We start from the raw sequence: 17,447 nt of genomic DNA on the forward strand, positions 1-17,447 counted from the left end.
TGGGAAACATGTAAGTGCCCATAGAGGCAACAAAAGAAAGGAAACCAATTCTTCCTTCACCTCAACTCAAGCATAGCATCCAGTGCATAGCAGCACCATGAAGGTGAAGGGACACAGCAGCATGCAAGACCAGGAAGCTATTAGTGCCCCTAGATAAAGTTAAGACACTGCTCATAGGAGCTAATGAGAAAGAACCTAAAACACGCATCCAAGACTTGTGATTTACTTTAGTACTTAGTGTGTAGTAATAACATAAAGAGCAGCTACCATGATGAGGGGAGAAGTCCAGCATACCTCTTTGTAGCCAACTCTTGGCTTTCATCTGAAGTGACTATCCCAACTGACATCATCAATCCACTAACCTCACCTACTACTTCTATGTCCATCTCCTTCCACGGGCACGAGGCTTATCCCTGATGGCCAGTTCTAATCCCAAGGTAAAGTTCTAAGATAACTAACTATTCAAGTCACCAAGCAGTTGTTAAGACATCTTAAGGCACACACACACACACACACACACACACACACACACACACACACACACACACTCACACACACGGGTGTGGGAGCTAGGAACTGACTGAATAGGGAGAGTTGCACCTAGTCAAAGAAACAGACAGAGCAGAAGTGCCAAATCCAAAAAGAAAGGAAAGAGAAGACAGAACAAAACAAAAACCAACGCACAATTCAGAATTCTCAAGCAGCTCATTTTGGCTCTAACAGCAGTGGTGAGTAAGTGAGTGAGCTAAAGGCTGAGGGAGGTGGGAGCTCAATTGTGGAAGTCTTAGATGCCCTATAGAGAAGATTTGCTTTATTCCATGGGTAATGTGAAGAGGTTATTTAAGATTCCTGGGTTGGAAAGAGAGATCTTATTTTAGAAAGCAAGTTCTAACAATAGGTCATAGATGAGTGAGGAGAGAGACAAGGCATTCTGCCTGCAGCTCAGTGGCAGTCTGGGTGAGCTATGATACCCAGCTAGAGCATCACAAATAACAACTGTAGCAGCAAGGAGACATTGCAGCACTAGAAACTGTCATGAGTTGCCAATGGCTTGCTTTCAGGGGATGCTGGGCGGTGGTGGCGCATGCCTTTGATCCCAGCACTCAGGAGGCAGAGGCAGGCGGAACTGTGTGAATCAGAGGCCAGCCTGGTCAACAAAGCCAGTTCCAGTACAGCCAGGGCTGCACAGAGAAACCCTGTCTTGAAAAACCAAACACACAAAAAAGAAGCCACAGATGATTCTGATATTTGTAAAAGTTTTTTAGGGGTGGGGGAGGACTTGATAGAAATTGTTATGGAAGGAGAGAGAACCCTAACTATAATAAGATATGATAGAAAAGAAACCACTGGGCTCAACTGAAGACCCCAGAAAGATCAAAGGCAATGTCTCTAGGAGTCTTGAGACAGAGGGGGTTGGGGGGAACCATCTAGATTTTTAGGATGTGTTTCACTTCTTCCCAGAATAGGAATTCCACTAATTTGGAGAGCATTGTCCGCCCGCCCCACCCCCCCCCGCCCACCCAGCAGCCTCCCCAGGTGCTCAATGTAGGAAACAGCCTACCTTGGCAAGGCTTATGGTTGTGGGTTTTCTCTGATAGAGTGACACAAAGGGAGAACAAGGAGGCAGGAAGCGACGCACATGAGGAAAGAATTGTACCATCCTGGACTGAAACACAGGTCACATTCTGTGGAGAAAGAGGACTAAGGACAGAACCAGGAGCCCAGGGATAGAATGGAAACAGTGGGAGACACTCCAGGCGGTATTGCTGTGCTTAGAGGCCGGCTGCATGTCAGAGCTGCTCTTGGGCAGCAGACAGATTCTCCCTTCCCTAAATGGAAACATCTACCTTAGAGAAAAGGAGAGGACATCACCACTGCAGGTGATGTGAGGATTAAATTGGAACCTAGACTAGGAAAAATCCCTTAGCTGAACAAGTGGCAAAATCAGAATGAAATTCACGGGTTGAGTAACAGTATTGTATCAGTACTGTTGACTGTTTTTTGTTTTGTTTTGTTTCGGGTTTTTTTGGGACAAGGTTTCTCCGTGTAGCCCTGGCTGTCCTGGACTTGCTTTGTAGACCAGGCTGGTCTCAAAGTCCCAGGGTTCCGCTGGCCTCAGTGCTGCTAGACAAGCGCTCTACCAACTGTGCCACATCGCCAGCTAAAACTCTTACTTAAAAACGTAGTTCTTGACCTTGGTTGGCCCAGAGAGCATTGAACTCACTGGAGCTCTTCACAACCAGATGTTTTCCTTTACAAGAAGCTCCTTGGGCATGCACTAAAGTTTGAAGTGACTCCTCCACAGAGCACTTCTAAAACCAATGCTTTCAACTCGTATTTCTGTCTAACAGGCTCTGGGCCTGAGGAAGATCATTCACCAGAGACCCTCAGCCCCACACCACCACCCAGAAGAAACAAAAAAAGGGAGCAAAGACAGAAGCAGCAAGGATGACGTTGGCTGGGGTAGAAGCGGTATTCCCTCTCCCTACAGCTCTCGTCCACTCTACTCTCTGGTGAGGGCACCATGTGTGGTGTAACCTACTCAGGAAATTTACACCTGAAGATGGAGACTGCCCCGCGCCTTCCCGCCTGGTGTCAGCCATATGCCTCCTACTTCCCAGCATCAAGGAGTCGCCCAGGAGGTGGTGATGTCTCGTTCTGCCCTGAACAGAAGCAGCAGAGCAGCCAGGTCAGCATGCATTTCTCCCGGTGGGGCTCGCAAGGATGACATGTGAAGCTTCTCCAAGAATGCCTCTCCCAAACTTCTAGGTCCTGCTTCAGAGGAACCAGCTCCTCCAGAACGACAAGCGAGGGAGGCAGAGTTCCTGAAAACAATCTTCCTTAAGCCCTGAGCTTGTTGAGCAGAGGTATAAGGCAAAAAGATGTTGACTTTAGAATACCTCAGAGAAGAGGTCACTTAAAGCTTTAGTGACCAAAGCATGCTCAGACCCACAGCTTAGGGTCACAGCTCAGTGTTGGCCTGAAGGACCTAGTCTACACCCTGGAGGTGCTGTCTGGAAGGGATCAATGTCAGTATCTGGCCAAGACAATTTAATGTGCATGCTGCTACAAGGCGATGAACCTCACTACAGATGCAAGCAGATTTGTTACACACAGCGTTACCCTCCTCCTACCCCACGTCTCGAGAGCTAAAGTCTATGGAAAGGTTGGTGACTTCATAGTAGAAATTTCCGAAATTTTTTTTTGTCTAATGTTTGGGGTAATGGAGTGAGCACATCAGAAGGACCTGAGCAGGAAGGAGCCAGAAGCATCAGGTAGGGGAGTAAGTGAAACCCACGAGAATAGGCTCTGTATAGGGAAGCAGGGAACCAGCACATACCGACGACGATTCAGCAGGCAGGCTGCGGCAGTCGGAATGGACAGTTCTAGACCTGCTTAAGCTACAGAGGAAGATCAGATAGGCAGGCAGACAGAAAGACACCGAAAGCTAAAAATTAGCTAATTAATTGAATGAGAGAAAGAGAAACAGAGACAGAGAAAACAGCCACACAGCTGTCTTGGGAATCTCCTGTACCCTTTCCAAAAAACAAAAACAAACAAACAAACAAAATACTTCATTTATGGGCCTTGGGTTCACTCTGACAAATGGATCAAGTCATGGTCTCAGACTCCTCCCCCCTTTAGTGTGTGTGTATGTATGTTTGTGTGTGTGTGTGTGTGTGTGTGTGTGTTTGTGTGTGTGTGTGTGTGTATGTTTGTGTGTGTGTTTGTATACATGTGTGTTTATTCTTTGCATTATCTTTTCCCTGCAGTTGCATCAGTTGAAACAAAGTTGGGAAAGCTGCTCCATGAACAGCCTGCTGTTTTCTCCCTCCCAGGGATAGATTCAGATAGGATCATCACCTACTTAATCTGCTGGTTCCATCACAGCAGTAAATAAACCATCCTTGCCTCTTTAAATCTACATAGAGCCAACCAGAGCAGAGTTTTCAATTAGGGAGTGCTTGTGAAGCCCAATGCTGGTCTAAGTAAGCACGAGAGGTGACACATTGAGACTATACCCTCAGCCCCAGGCAGCAGTAGAAGAGATTTGTGCCTCAAAGAAGGCTGGATTCCAGAGCCTCTTGTGAAGTCATGACCAGTGGCCCTCAGGACTTGGTACTATGCTAGAAGAGAGTTCCTCATGGAAAACAGCCCCTATATTCCCCACCCAATACTTCAACCAGGAAGAAGTAGAAAATGCATTCTTCCCAGGAAATAAAGGAGTGCCTGTGGCAAAACACTAACAAGACACGTAGTTAATCTGCCCTTCTTTGAAATCGAAGGATGGCTCCAAGAAACTACGCTTCCAGAAGTGCCCAAACTGCCTACTAAGTAATGAAGGTACAGTAAACCTGACATTAGGCTCTTAGCTTACTACAGAAGCGGTACCCGGCCATGCCTCTGGAGGCCTTCATCCTGAAGCATGAGCAAGTGAGACAAACAAGTACCACCTGACACGCCTGTGGGAGTCCAGAATGGGGAATATTTGGAAAGCTTGGGTGTCAGGAGAAAGTGTCAGGTACTTCGAAATGCCAACTACCCAAGTCAGAAAGGAAACTCATGGCCAAGTATTACCATATGTGAAGAAAACTGGCAATAGAGAATTCTAAAGTTCAGGAAAAGAAAGGAGCTGCCTGCAAACATATGAAGGAACCAGCCGGGCACAGTAGTTACACACCTGTAATCCCAGCACTTGGAAGGCAGAAGTGGGAGAACTGATGCGAGTATGAGGCCAGCCTGGTACACACAGGAGTTGCAGGACAGACAGGGCTATACACAGTGAAAACCTGTATCAAACAAACAATGATGGTACGAGAAGACAGTGAGCCTTCCAGAAAGACACTGAACTGAAAGATTCCCGAGGGCCAAAGTGCTGCCCTTATTGAAACAGTTGGTGATGCTTTCCAGAGCGGTTCTGGCCCCTTGGCCTGGGCTGTCATTTGAGTGGTTTCAAAATGTGTCTAGGCCAAAAAGCAAATGGGCAGAGACATGGCAGTAAGCGATGTTGGTGACAAACACTAAGATTGCAAGGATAAATCCTGAATAATTCTTCAGGCTCTATGGCCAGCCAAGGACCTACAGGTTAACAATAACCAGCAGAAAGAACGAGCCCAAAGCAAGAAGCCTTGTCCTGTAAATACCTAAGAAGCAAAGCTTTATACTTCCACCAGATGCCCACATCAATTAACAAGTTACCCAGAATAAAATTCAATGCACAAACTTTAAAACTGCCACCTGCGGCAAGTCCTCATTACTTCTCTGACTATGAGTGGCTATCAAGTCTGTCCCAAGTTAGGCTTGAGGAAGCCCATCCCTGCATCTGGGAAGCCCCGAATCACGTCAGGGTGAGTCGGGAAGCCTGCTTTGAAAATACAGGAGCTTTCAGCCATGTCCCAAGGGTCTTTCAGCAACTCCCCCTGACAGCTGTAAAATGTGAGCCACAATCCACTGGAGTCCAAACACAGACCTGGCAGGACTATAGCAGCTCATTCCCCTCAGTGACAAGTATGGATTTTAAACTTCTTATTTTTGAAGCAGAAAAACAGTATCCACTACAGATGTCTCCCCCCAGCCTCTAAAAGAATGCACGACATACTCACAAACCCATCAAGATCTGTAGCATATTTGGACCCCCACCCCACAAGGTCAGCATCCAGGCCCAGGGACTCCCATGGGCTATCCTAAAACAGGACCACTCTCACACAACTCATCTTCCTCTCACTATGGCCCAGTAACTCTCAAGCTCAGATTAGTAGAAACATCTGGGTGGAAACAATAGTTTTGTGTATGCTTTTCCGTCCTCCGTATACTTTTAGAACTTGACATTTTTTATTTACCCACTCTTCCTGCTTATATTGGTCTAGGTTAATAATAAGCAACATTTGGTCAGGCTTGGGAGCAAGACACCTTTAACCCCAGTACTTGTAAAGGAGAGGCAGACCGATCTCTGTAAATTCAAAGCCAGTCTACACAGGGAGGTCTAAGCTAGCCAGGGCTACATAGTGAGACCCAGTGAAGAAGAAAAGAAGGAGAAAAAAAGTGGGGGGGGGGGTGATATGTTACATTTTATATCCATAGCAATCCTACTAAACTACCACTGTTCCCATTTTATGGGGAACTAAAGACACAGAAAGTAACTTGCCTGATACCTCCCACCTGGACAGCACAAAGGATGATTTCCAAGCCCTGGCCTGGTCCACCTGACCAGGAGACTGAAAGCCTTCGCCATTACACTGTACTTAGTAGGCTTTTTGTGTGTGTGTTTTATAGCAAGGGTATATTTTCAGAAACCTCATCTAACATCATAACTAATAGTGAAAGCGTGGATGTTCTCCTCCACGAATAGCCCAAGGCTGGCTGCTCTCAGCACTCCTATTCAACATTGTACTTGGCAGCCCTAGCCGGTGCAATGAGGGAAGAAAACAGAACAAAGTGGCAAACAGAAAGGAAAAATGGAACTTTTTTTTTTTTTTTTTTTTTTTTTTTTTTTGCTGACAACGTAATCATGTGCATAGAAAGTCTCAACAAATCCAAAAAGGAAAAGCATTACTGGCACCAAAAAAAAAAAAGTAAATTTGTTAGGGTCACAGGATATAAAAATCAACATTAGAAACAGAAGGCGGGGATGGGTGGGTGGGGGTTTGTTTCAGCTCAGTTTCTCTAGCATTCATGAAGACCTGGCCTTTAATCTCCATCACCACAGTCAAGAAGAATGGCTTTTAATATTCTGTCAGCCTTCCATATCTGTGGCTTACACGTCAACAGATTATGTACTGTATAGCTATGTCCATGGTAGTTATTTCTGTGTGGAATGCACATAGGCTTTCCTCTTGTCATTGCTTCCTCAGCCATGCATGCCAACAATGACTTACACAGCTTTTCCATCATATGCGGTATGGTATTATAAGTAATCTAGAAACAGCTTAAGAATGATATGTGTAGGTTATATATAAACCCTATCGCATTCATAAGGGATTTGAACATCTACAGACTTGGGTATTAATGAAGGGGTCATGGAGTCAGTGTCTCTTGGATACAAAGGGACAACTGTAGTAGCAATGAGTAACTGGAAAATGAAACCAAGTTAATAATACCATTTTAAATAACATCTTAAATCATAAAACACATCAAATTTGACAAAACACAGACAAGCCACATTCATGGAAAATCAAACATTACTTAGATGATTTTTATTTGTTTGTTTGTTTGTTTGTTTTAGAAAGGGTCTCTTTATATAACCCTATATATCCTAGAGCTCACAATATAGGTCAGGCTGGTCTTGAACTCACAGAGATCTGCTTTCCTCTTCCTTCAAAGTCCTGGGATTAAAGACATGTGCCACCATGACTGGCATCTGTTGTTTTTTATTTTGTCTTTTTAAATTTTTTGCTTATGGGTGTTTTGCCTGCATGTTTGTCTATGCAGCATTTGTGCATTCCTGGTGACTGTGTAGGCCAGAAGAGGGAGGAGGATCCCCTGGAATTGGAGCCACCATGTGGGTGCTGGGAATCGAACCTGTGTCCTTTGGATGAGCAGCCAGTGCTCCTAACAGCTGAGCCATGTCTCCAACTCATCAAGCTGGTTTTTTTTTTTTTTTCTTTTCAACTAAGATTTCAAACGCTGCTTACATCATGAAGAACAAACTCATTAGCCTAACATCCAAGATGAAGGGCACTGTCACCCCAGCCCACCTCCCTAAGCGCCTTAACCATTTCTCCTTTTCTTTCTCGTCTGTTTGTCAACCACAGACATGGCCTTCTACTACTGAGAATGCTGCTCTCTTCGTGGAATTGATTTTAATTCACTGACTCATCTTTCTTTACTCTCAAACCACTTTCAACTCATCTGCCTCTCATTATTAGAATAACATCTCAAAGCTGCTCCGAGAAATTTCTTAAATTCTCCAGCAGGTATAGCTGTCCTTCCCTTCATGACACTTGTCCCCCAGCACTGTGTTGTCATAAGTTACAACATTTCAGATACTTTAAGTTGAATTGCTGTTACATGTGTGTAACTCAGCAGTGTAAATTCATGGATAACAGGCTCTATAGCCAATTTGTAAGGATAAACTCCTAAAGGATAAAAAAATTTAAAAGCCCTTAAAAGTCTGTTTAAATAACAAAACCTTTGGGATAGGGAGGACATCACTGTCACAGCAGGAGGAATGCTCTCCTGACTCTTGCTCCGTCTTGGGTAGGTATTTAGCCATGTGGTCACCTTCCTTTCATTCAATTCTGAGTTAGGTCGTTTTGGTCTTTGTAAGATGGCCAATACCAAGATCAAGGCCAAGTAAAACATCTCAGCCTGATGGATAAAGACAGTCCATTCTCAGTCTTCATAAAGCAGACAAAGAGGAAAGGGGTGGGGAGCCAATGTCCTTAGAACAGGGTAGGGAATCCATGAATGATAAATTAAAAAAAAAAAAAGCATAAAGGATTCTGCATCCAGAAGGAGCATAGAGAGTAATGTGACTGTCAGTCTTGGCAGCGAACACAGAAACCCTGAGGATACCTATGCCTCTGCCTTTCTGGAAACGTCTGCAAGGGATAGAGAAGTATCAGCTACTTCTCACCCACCTCAGGAGGCTAGCAGCACAGCCATGCCCTGAGCAGAGGCTCACAGAAGGACTGGAGAAGCTGTACCTCTGTCCCAGAAAAGGTCCCAGGAGAGGTATTTGGCTCTCGCTGCATATACAAAGTGGGAGGGAATGTGACTGTAGATTGAGCTCATAGGCCATACTCTCCTTGAAGCAACTAGCTGGGGAAAAAGTCCCGGATTCAACTTCATTTCGTAATTACCAGAAGTATCGCAGCTGATTGGCAGCACCTGATTTCAATCAGTACAATTTGTCTTTTGACCCCAGCTTGGCAAAATCTTCCCAGATCTTTACCTGGGTTCTAGCACTATCTTTTTCATGTCATTCTAATGCCCTTTTCCTGTCCTCTATGTCAGCCCAACTTTTTATAGCCTTACATGACACTCTAACTCAGCAAGAGTAATCTCTGTACATTGTTATTTTTACATTATTTATTTATTTATTTATTTATTTGAGAGTGCCTGCTACTGTGTGTGTATGGAAATCAGGGGACAACTTGCAAAAGTCAATTCTCTTCTTCTGCCATGTAGATTCTAGAGCTCAAACTCAGGGAGTCAGCCTCGCCAGCAAGCACCTTCAGTCACTGGACCATCTTACTGGCTAGGCCTGTGCTCTGTTATTATTAAAAGAGTCTACTTAAATTTCATAAAAAACCAGGGCATGGTGGTGGATGCCTTAAATCCCAGCACTTGGGTGGCAGAGGCTGGCAGATCACTGTGAGTTCGAGGCCAGCCTGGTCTACAAAGCCAGTCTAGGACAGCCAAGGCTACACAGAGAAACCTTGTCTCAAAAAAACTAAAAACAAACAAACAAAAAAAAATTATAAAAAGACTGACATCTCAGCAAAGAGTAGGTTTGAGATGTTTGGGTGGATGAACTGGGCATTTTAACAACACGGCTTCTCTTTTAGCATGCTTAATTATGATGCTTAACAGCATCTTGCAGTTTAAGATGACACATTCAAAACAAAATTCTCTCCCAGTGATGACTTGAACCCTGCCACTCAAGGGGAAAAAAATCATCAGATCAAGTCAGGATTTTATTTGAAATTGTCATTCTCTTTTGTAATCTTATTTTTTTTATTCTTTTTTCGGTGGAAAGGGGAAAAAAGTTGGTGTTCTGTTTTATATTGTAAGTGTTGAGGTTGCTTTGTCACAAAAATTAATTGTAAACATGAAAAGGACCATTTTCAACTTTGTCAAGATTTCACACTTTCACAATCAACTCAACTACTTCACTCAATTTTCTAGAGTTGCCTACATCATCCCTTAATACTCATAAACTCGATTTACTTCTGTGCACAAATTCCAACAAATAAATGAAATTGAGAGATTTAACTTGGTAGAAACAGGAAAGAAAGTAATACCTATTTCACATTCAAATTTCACATCCAAATTCAAAACTGGATGGGAGCATATCATTAGTAAAGTTTATAGTAACAAAATACCATTTCCATCTTTGAAAAGAAAACCCAAGAATATGTGTAACAAACAAACAAACAAACAAAAAACCCTTCACAGGGTACTGGGCTTGTAGCCGGGGCTACATAATAAGACCATGTCTCCAAAAAAAAAAAAAAAAGCACAGACTGAAATTGATATCACCATTTCTTTCCCAAGTCAATATTTAAAGCACCAAATGCCACTAAGCCAACTTTGGGGGTGAAGAGTCGCACTGTTTAGATATTTTCATATTTACTTTCTCCTTTACTTACCCAAAAGGTATTTCCCTGATCCTCTCAAATTCTAATCATTTACACACACATACAATCATATGTACATACACATTTAGTACTCACATATATATATGTACACACATTTATGTACACACACACACACACACACACACACACTTACAGCATGGTTTCACTATGTAGCCCCTTGCTGGCTGGAATTCATTATGCTGGAATTGAAGATGCCCACCACCATGCCTGGCCATGGAATATGTTTCAATGGCAGAATATCTAAAAACTAAGTTGAGATTTTAGTTTATTATTGTAAGGTTATATGTGTGAGGTAAGGTATGGGTGACCTGGAAAAGAAAGGCTTTGACTAGATAACTGGACACAGAAAAGGACTCAAAAGTAACAACAGAACCCCTGAGTAGTTACAGTGTAACTGGTGAAAATTTTACCATAAAATTGTCTTAGTGCCTTGTCTCAAAAAAAAAAAGTCTTAGTGGCAAAGTTGACACACTCCATCTACTAAAAAAATTATATCAAAAGAAAAAAGAAAAAAAATTAAGTACTACTTTGGGAAAATGCCTTTTAGAAAAGAACACATTTCAAAACTAAACAATTTTACAATTATTTTAAAGCAGGGTAGCTGAAGGCACAAGAAGGGGAAAACTCTATGTTCTGATATGCTTGCTGAATTTTGAACATAAGAAATGTTCCTTATATTTTAAAAAAAACATAAGTCCAGTTTCATTTTAAAAATAAGCTGTTATGCACTCAGGGAGGCAGAGGCAGGCAGATCTCTGTGAGTTCGAGGCCAGCCTGGTCTACAAAGCAAGTCCAGGACAGCCAAGGCTAACAGAGAAACCCCATTTCAAACATCAAAAAAATTTTAAAAAGCTGTTATTAGAAAATAAAATTTAAAAGTCCTGGATAAGAAAGGATGGTAAGAAGATTATAAATGCCTTGATTAGGAGCTAAGAGGAACTGCTACTCAAACTCCCAAGATCCCAAAAACATTTGCTAGTTAAATTAACAGTTCTTTGTATTTGCATTCAAATTTGGGAGGGGGTGTGGTAACCTACCTCCTCCCACCTCCACCCCATAAAAGCATTGTCTCCAGCAAGATCTTTCTTCCTACCTCTGAGATCCCATTAGCACTAATCACCACACTGATTAAGCATATCGTGGCCAAGTACTCTAATTGATAAGGGCTCTTTTGGAGAGGGGAGAAGAAAAGGAAAATGGGTTCCCATAGTGACAAGATCATCAAACTAGCTTTCCCACACAAAACTTGGTGTCACAGATCAGTACGGTGAGAGCATTTGAACATGAATTTGGAAGCTCCTTTTTTTTTTTTTTAACTTCTTGACTTAATCCACTCAAAACGGGTGTCTAAGCTAGACTCAGTACCAAATACTGCCGGGGGTGGGGGGTGGGGAGCAGGGATGAGGCTAAAAAAGATCCCAAAGATAAGATGTTATTTCTGGCCTGCAAATTGCATTCTGCAGAGGAAAGCAGCCACCCAAGAAATAATGGCATTAGGGTGGCAAGTCAGCGCCCCCTACCCACCCATCCCCCCCCCCCCCCCCCCCAATCTATAAGCAAGATCCTGGGACTGGTCAATTTCTAATCTGGTTTCACTTTTCCTTCTTCAAGCTGCAGCACAGCTGGCTTCCCAGCCGGCTGGGAAAGAAAAGATTCTGCAAATAAACGGCGTTTTTAAAAATATTCGGCCACTTTTGCTATGAACCACCTCCCTCTAATATGTGAATCTAGGTGCCAGATTGATTTCAGAGTCCCCAGAAGCACACCCACAAACAGGAGAACCACAAGTCAGCAAGTCCCGAAGGAAGACGCAGTCTTCTTTCCTGTGGTCCCCTCTGTCTAATCAATTAGGAAATAGCTTAGAAACATGTATCTGAGGAAGCAGCGAGATGGGGGGGGGGGTGTAGCTACGCCAATGGGACAGGCTTGAAGCATGGCACAGAATGACACAGTCCCTCTAAAGCCTCTGTGGCTCTACCTCTCCTTCCCCACAGAAAGCTCTGAAAATATCTCCACATATGCAAATTTCTTTAGAATGCAAAGGCTTTACTCCTTACCACTAGAGGTAGCCGGTTTGGTTAAACGTCATACATTGGATGCCCCTTTGGCTTAGGCATTGCTTTTCCAGACGGGGGTCCCTAGCTACCACTCTCAGACTAGCCTTCATAGCTGCAACTAGCCATTGTGAAGAAGACCTTTTAGGGGTCCTGAATGATCCTTAACTTGCTGTGACTGAGGCATGTGCTTTTCAGCACAGTGTATGCCTCCACATGGGACACTGTCTCCCAAGTCCCCTTCCCAAGCACAGCTTGTAGAAGACCTCCCCAGGAACCACACCTCTAGAGCCAGGACAGCTCAGCCTTCAAACTGGCTGAACAAAGTAACAATTCAGCCCCAGTTGCTCAATATAACGGCCACAGTGACAGTTCCAAGTGCCAGCTTCCCTATTTTGCAATGGGCAAGTCTGCTCCAAGGAGAGAATGTTCCCAATGGCCCTGTGGCCCACGGGGCTTTCTTTAGAATAGAAAACAGAAAATGAATGTGTTGGCTATTTCCTGCTGAGCACAAGGAAGGTGTTGTGGTTAGTTAGACTGATTTTGTTTCCTCATTTAATATGCCATTACAGCACATGTTTTCTTTAACCGCATAGTAGAAGATAAGAAAATACAATTTATATGCTTCTGTTATATTATCTCCAATTCTATAAGTCTCCTCTCACAAAAATGCCCTTTAGTTTCTAATCCTCTTATGTAAAGCTTCTCTGATGCCTATCTGTACACTGTCACCCTTTTTTTTCTAAAATATTTACTGCCATACGAACTCCTGCTCCTCGATAATTTATGATGTGTGAGGGCCTTCCCTTTACAAGTGATTGCAGTCCTAAATTTATCTCTGCAAGAACTATACTACACATAAATAATACGAGATGCCCATAGTCTAAAAGCAGAGTATATTTATGACCTCAAATCTTTCATGATCTCTCCATTCAACTGTCGAAACTACTAAATGCTCACTGAAACAACCAAGGTGCCAAGGAAGGAGACACTGTAGAGGACAAAGGGCAGGGACGCCTGTCCCGACAGTGCCTGACTGACAGCTGCTATCAGCCCTCAGTGACCCTGAGGATAGATCAGGTGGAGACATGCACTGTGCATATTCAGGAGCCACTCACCAACAACCCAAACAGAAACTGTCCTTGGACAAGGTTCAATACATGTTTTTACTATCTACTTCCCACTGTACAATACAGTTAGTTCCACAATTCCCCAAGAAATCTCAGATAAAATACTTAATAGAATTGAGAGAGAAGCAGACAGACAGACATTTTTAGCTGCTCTCAACTTGTCATCATAAAACATTCAGAGCTTAAACATTAAAAAGCAGGCAACAATATTGCTTACTCCTTACCATAAACTGTTGTCATTCCCCCAATTACATGGTAAGACACTTCCAAGATTCTTCTAATTAAAGTGATCAGGGTTTAGCACTGTGCTTAGATACACTCCCACAACTAACTGCCTAAAATTTGTCTCTTAGAGGAAAGGGGGCAGAAAAGTTTCCAAAAGTCAAAGAAAGATGAAAGCAGAAAAATTTCCAACTAGCTGTTACACACACACACACACACACACACACACACACACACACACACACACACACACACTACTCAAGTCTTTCTACACTACCCAGGTTCAGCCGATAAACTAGTAAATACTTCTATCAGAGTTCAGTACACCTATCACAATTTAGGGATTCAATAGTCCAGGGTTACACTAAAGACCGCAGCCTTTTAAAAACCATCTTACTGAGAAACCAGTAGGACTTGGAGACACGAAGAAAAAGCTGTTGAAGTGTCATTTCTTTGACTTCCAAATGGGAAACCTTCACGCTGGGGCCCGCACGGATATGCAAGCTAGCGTCTACAATCCCCTGCATTCCTGTGCAGCACCCAATATTGTGAAGACAGATGCAGATGCGGTCAATACCTCCCGCCAGGAAGATGTCACTGCCGAGAACTTCAAACATTCAGCAAAAGCAAGTTAGTCTCTCATCACCACCAACATCATCAAGATCAGGCGAGATACTTCACAAACGGCTAAAAAAAAGAGTACTCGCTAGTTCTGAGGGTTAAGAAGGGAAGTCTAAGCTACTCGCTTAGAAAAGACAGAGGAAGCACAACGGAGGGGAGGAAAAACAGAGCCACATGGAGGACTGAAAACAGTAGCAGAAAAAGTCCAACTCTGCCTGCGCCAGCGGTGTGGATGAGCCCAGCAACCAGGGAGAGGAAGGAGGGGGCGGGGGCGACCATTCCCTAGGTGAACTTGTAAGCCGAGGCCTTCTCAGCCTGGGAGTCTACCCAGCTGCTCCAGTAGACCCTGCCGGCCTGGACAAGGCAGGCCCCCGGGAGCGGAGCGGGCGAGGCCTCTGAGGGTCACTCCTGACTCACTGAGCCTCAGGCCAGCGCCACCCGGACCTCACCGCTTTCCCTTCCGCTACTGGGCTATGATGGCAGCTTTCCAGCCCCACATGCCATACATCAGCCGCAGATCCCGCTTGGCACAGACCAGCGCCTCCCCACCAGCTCTCGCCCCTAGCACACACTTTGAGCTTGATTCTCCTTCTCCCGAAGCCCGCACCCTCACCCACCCGCGACCTGCGCCCTGTCTAGGGGCGGCCCCACCCCCCGGCGGCCGTGCGCTGCCAGGCCTGGGCACCTGCGGCACCTCTCCGCCCCACCCCCATCCTCTACCACCTCCCTCCCCCCCCCCTTTCTCCAGCAGAAGGAGGGGGCGACTCACCGCAGTCAGTGCACAGGATCTTGCCCACCTCTTTCTTGATGTTTTTGCCGTTAGGGTCGACTGGGGCAAAGGCCGTCTTAAAAACTAAGGGCTGCTCGGTGGGCTCCAGGAAAAAGATGTAGCGCTGGTTCCTTTCGAGCGGCGCACAGGAGCCCACGCTGATCACCTGCTCGCGCTGCAGCCCCCCGCTCCGGAGCGGCCACTTGTCCAGCACCTTCACCAGCGCCACCCGACCCGAGGCGGGCGGCTCGCGGGTGCTGTTAGAGCTGGAGCCGCCTGCCGGGGCCAGTCCCTGTACCTTGCCCTCCACCACCACGGGTGCCTTGTACGCCTGGTCCTGCACCGACTTGAGGCTGGGCGAGTAGCAGGCGAGCGACACACCAAAGAGCAGCATCGAGAAGCCGGGGGCCGGGTCGCGCCTCATGCCGCCGGCGGCTGCGGCTCGCGAGCGGGCGGCGGCTCTTCGGGCTGCGGGGCTGCGGGGCTGCGGCTGTGGCTGCGGCCGCGGCTCTGGGGGCGCAGCGGGACGGAAGATGCTGCTGCTGCCGCTGCCGCTGTTCTTGCTGCTGCTGTTGTTGCTGCTGCTGCTGCTTCTGCTGCTGCTGCTCCTGCTGCTGCTGCTGTCGCTGTAGCTGTCGCTGTAGCTGCTGCACCGAGCCTTCTCCAGTGGCGGCGGCAGCGCTGAGCAGCAAACCTGCCGCATCTGGCCAGGCCATTTGGGGGGCTCCGCCGCTCAGCCGCCGCCGCCTTGGGAGGGGAAACAGAGCCCTATGGAAAACCGGAAACAGCGTAACGTTAGCGCCTTGAAGCCCTCCACCGGCAGCCCGGGGAGGTGGCCCAGCCAGGGCAAGGGACAGGCGGCAAGTGGGCCGCGATGCGCAGCCCAGCGCAGCGCAGCGCTCCCTCCCTGCGCGCCAGGACTTGGAGGAGGATGCGGAGGATGGGACGCCCGCCCACTTGCTCAATCGCGCCCCCTCTATCCCCGGACCGAGTCTGGAGCGTGGCTTCTGCAGGGGAAGCTTGGAACTGCACTGCCTTAGTGCCCGCCTTCAGCCCGCAGGGGCGCGGGAGGAATCGTGCCACCCTTTGCTCTTGGGATTCATAGGCATGACAGTGGGATTTAGTGCCGGGAGGAGAGGGTGGCTCTGATACCATCCCAGGAAGTGGGGAGTAGGACACAGGGCGTGTTTCTGTCTTAAGCCCTAGGCTGTAAGTACCAGAGAGATAGCCAGGGTCAGGATGGAGCACCTGCTTCTTGCCTCCAGGGCGGTCTTCTTCTCCAAGAGGACCCCTGAAAACAGCCCCCCCACAAGAGTCCACCTGCTCTACCCTGCCACCGCCTGGTGACCGCTGGATATTCGAGCTGAGATAAATGACACAAGTCCCATCATTTTTAAAGGATCAGGGCTACAATGTGTCTTGTCTGGAGAGGTAATGATCGGAAGCGGGTCCAGCTGCCCAAACTCAGGGTTTTCTCCAGTGGTCAAGGGGAACCAGGATGCGTGTTATACAACCCCATTTCCTTTTAAAAGTTCAGCTCCTTAAGTGGGGGGTGCGGTGTGGGGGCACGCTCTCGGAGCTAGCTTAGGGCCAGAGAAGTCTCCATGGAAATGGTTTCCTTGTAATCTGGTGCTTTGCCGAAAGCCAGTGTCTGATACAAACACGTATTCCACACCCCAAGCCCAGGAAGTTTTCCGTATGCTGCTCTTACTTATCCTTGAGGGATGTGAGCTTAGAGATGCTCAGATGCTCTCTGACAGTTTGATTCCTGGTTGGCCCCTCAGGGAACTTAACGCAAGAATGACTGACCTGGGCTAGCACAGCTCTTCCAGGAAAGGACGATAGGCCCTGAATCGTTCCTCCTGGCTCTCAAGTGACACTTCAAACTGAGTATCCAATGCCAAGAACAGTACCTCTCCCACCTGACTTGAAATTCCCTGTTTCTTAAAGGTAACACTTTATACCTGGGTACCCAATCCATTGTGATAAGGTCCTTGTCTCATCTCTTACTCACCATCAACTGCTCAGTCATCAAGCCCTTCAAATTGTTCTGTCCAGTTGCCTTCCTTTCCACCTGCTGCAAACACTTTAAGCCTAAATCATCACTGTGAAACTAAACGCTGCTGAGCTTCCCAATGGTATTCATGCCTCTTGCCTCCTCGAACGCTTCCGGTTAAATCACTGCCAGTGAGCTGCCTAAAACCCAAGTGAAAGGATGTGGCCATACCCAAAAGTAAAAGCCAAACTCCCCAGCCAAACTTTCCAGCTTCTTCTGCTTTGTTAGCTCAGTGCTGATTTCTTACTCTAACAGTCCATGCTGTTCTTGCTC

The 17,447-nt window shown here is 46.1% G+C and overlaps 1 protein-coding gene across 3 annotated transcripts in view; it reads right to left on the minus strand.

Annotated features, from left to right (window-relative positions):
• The window catches only part of Nrg2 (neuregulin 2), a 181,784-nt gene extending 165,640 nt beyond the window's left edge, over positions 1-16,144 (minus strand). The window contains exon 1 of one of the 3 annotated variants that reach the window (XM_051163187.1): positions 15,119-16,144. In XM_051163187.1, coding sequence (XP_051019144.1) covers positions 15,119-15,821 — 703 coding nt within the window. In that variant the 5' untranslated portion in view covers positions 15,822-16,144. The remainder of the gene's footprint in view (positions 1-15,118) is intronic. The other 2 variants (XM_051163185.1, XM_051163186.1) reach the window with 2 other exon arrangements.
• Between the last annotated feature and the right edge of the window lie 1,303 nt (positions 16,145-17,447).

This window comes from Acomys russatus, chromosome 20, assembly GCF_903995435.1.
Source record: "Acomys russatus chromosome 20, mAcoRus1.1, whole genome shotgun sequence".
Taxonomy (NCBI): Eukaryota; Metazoa; Chordata; class Mammalia; order Rodentia; family Muridae; genus Acomys; species Acomys russatus.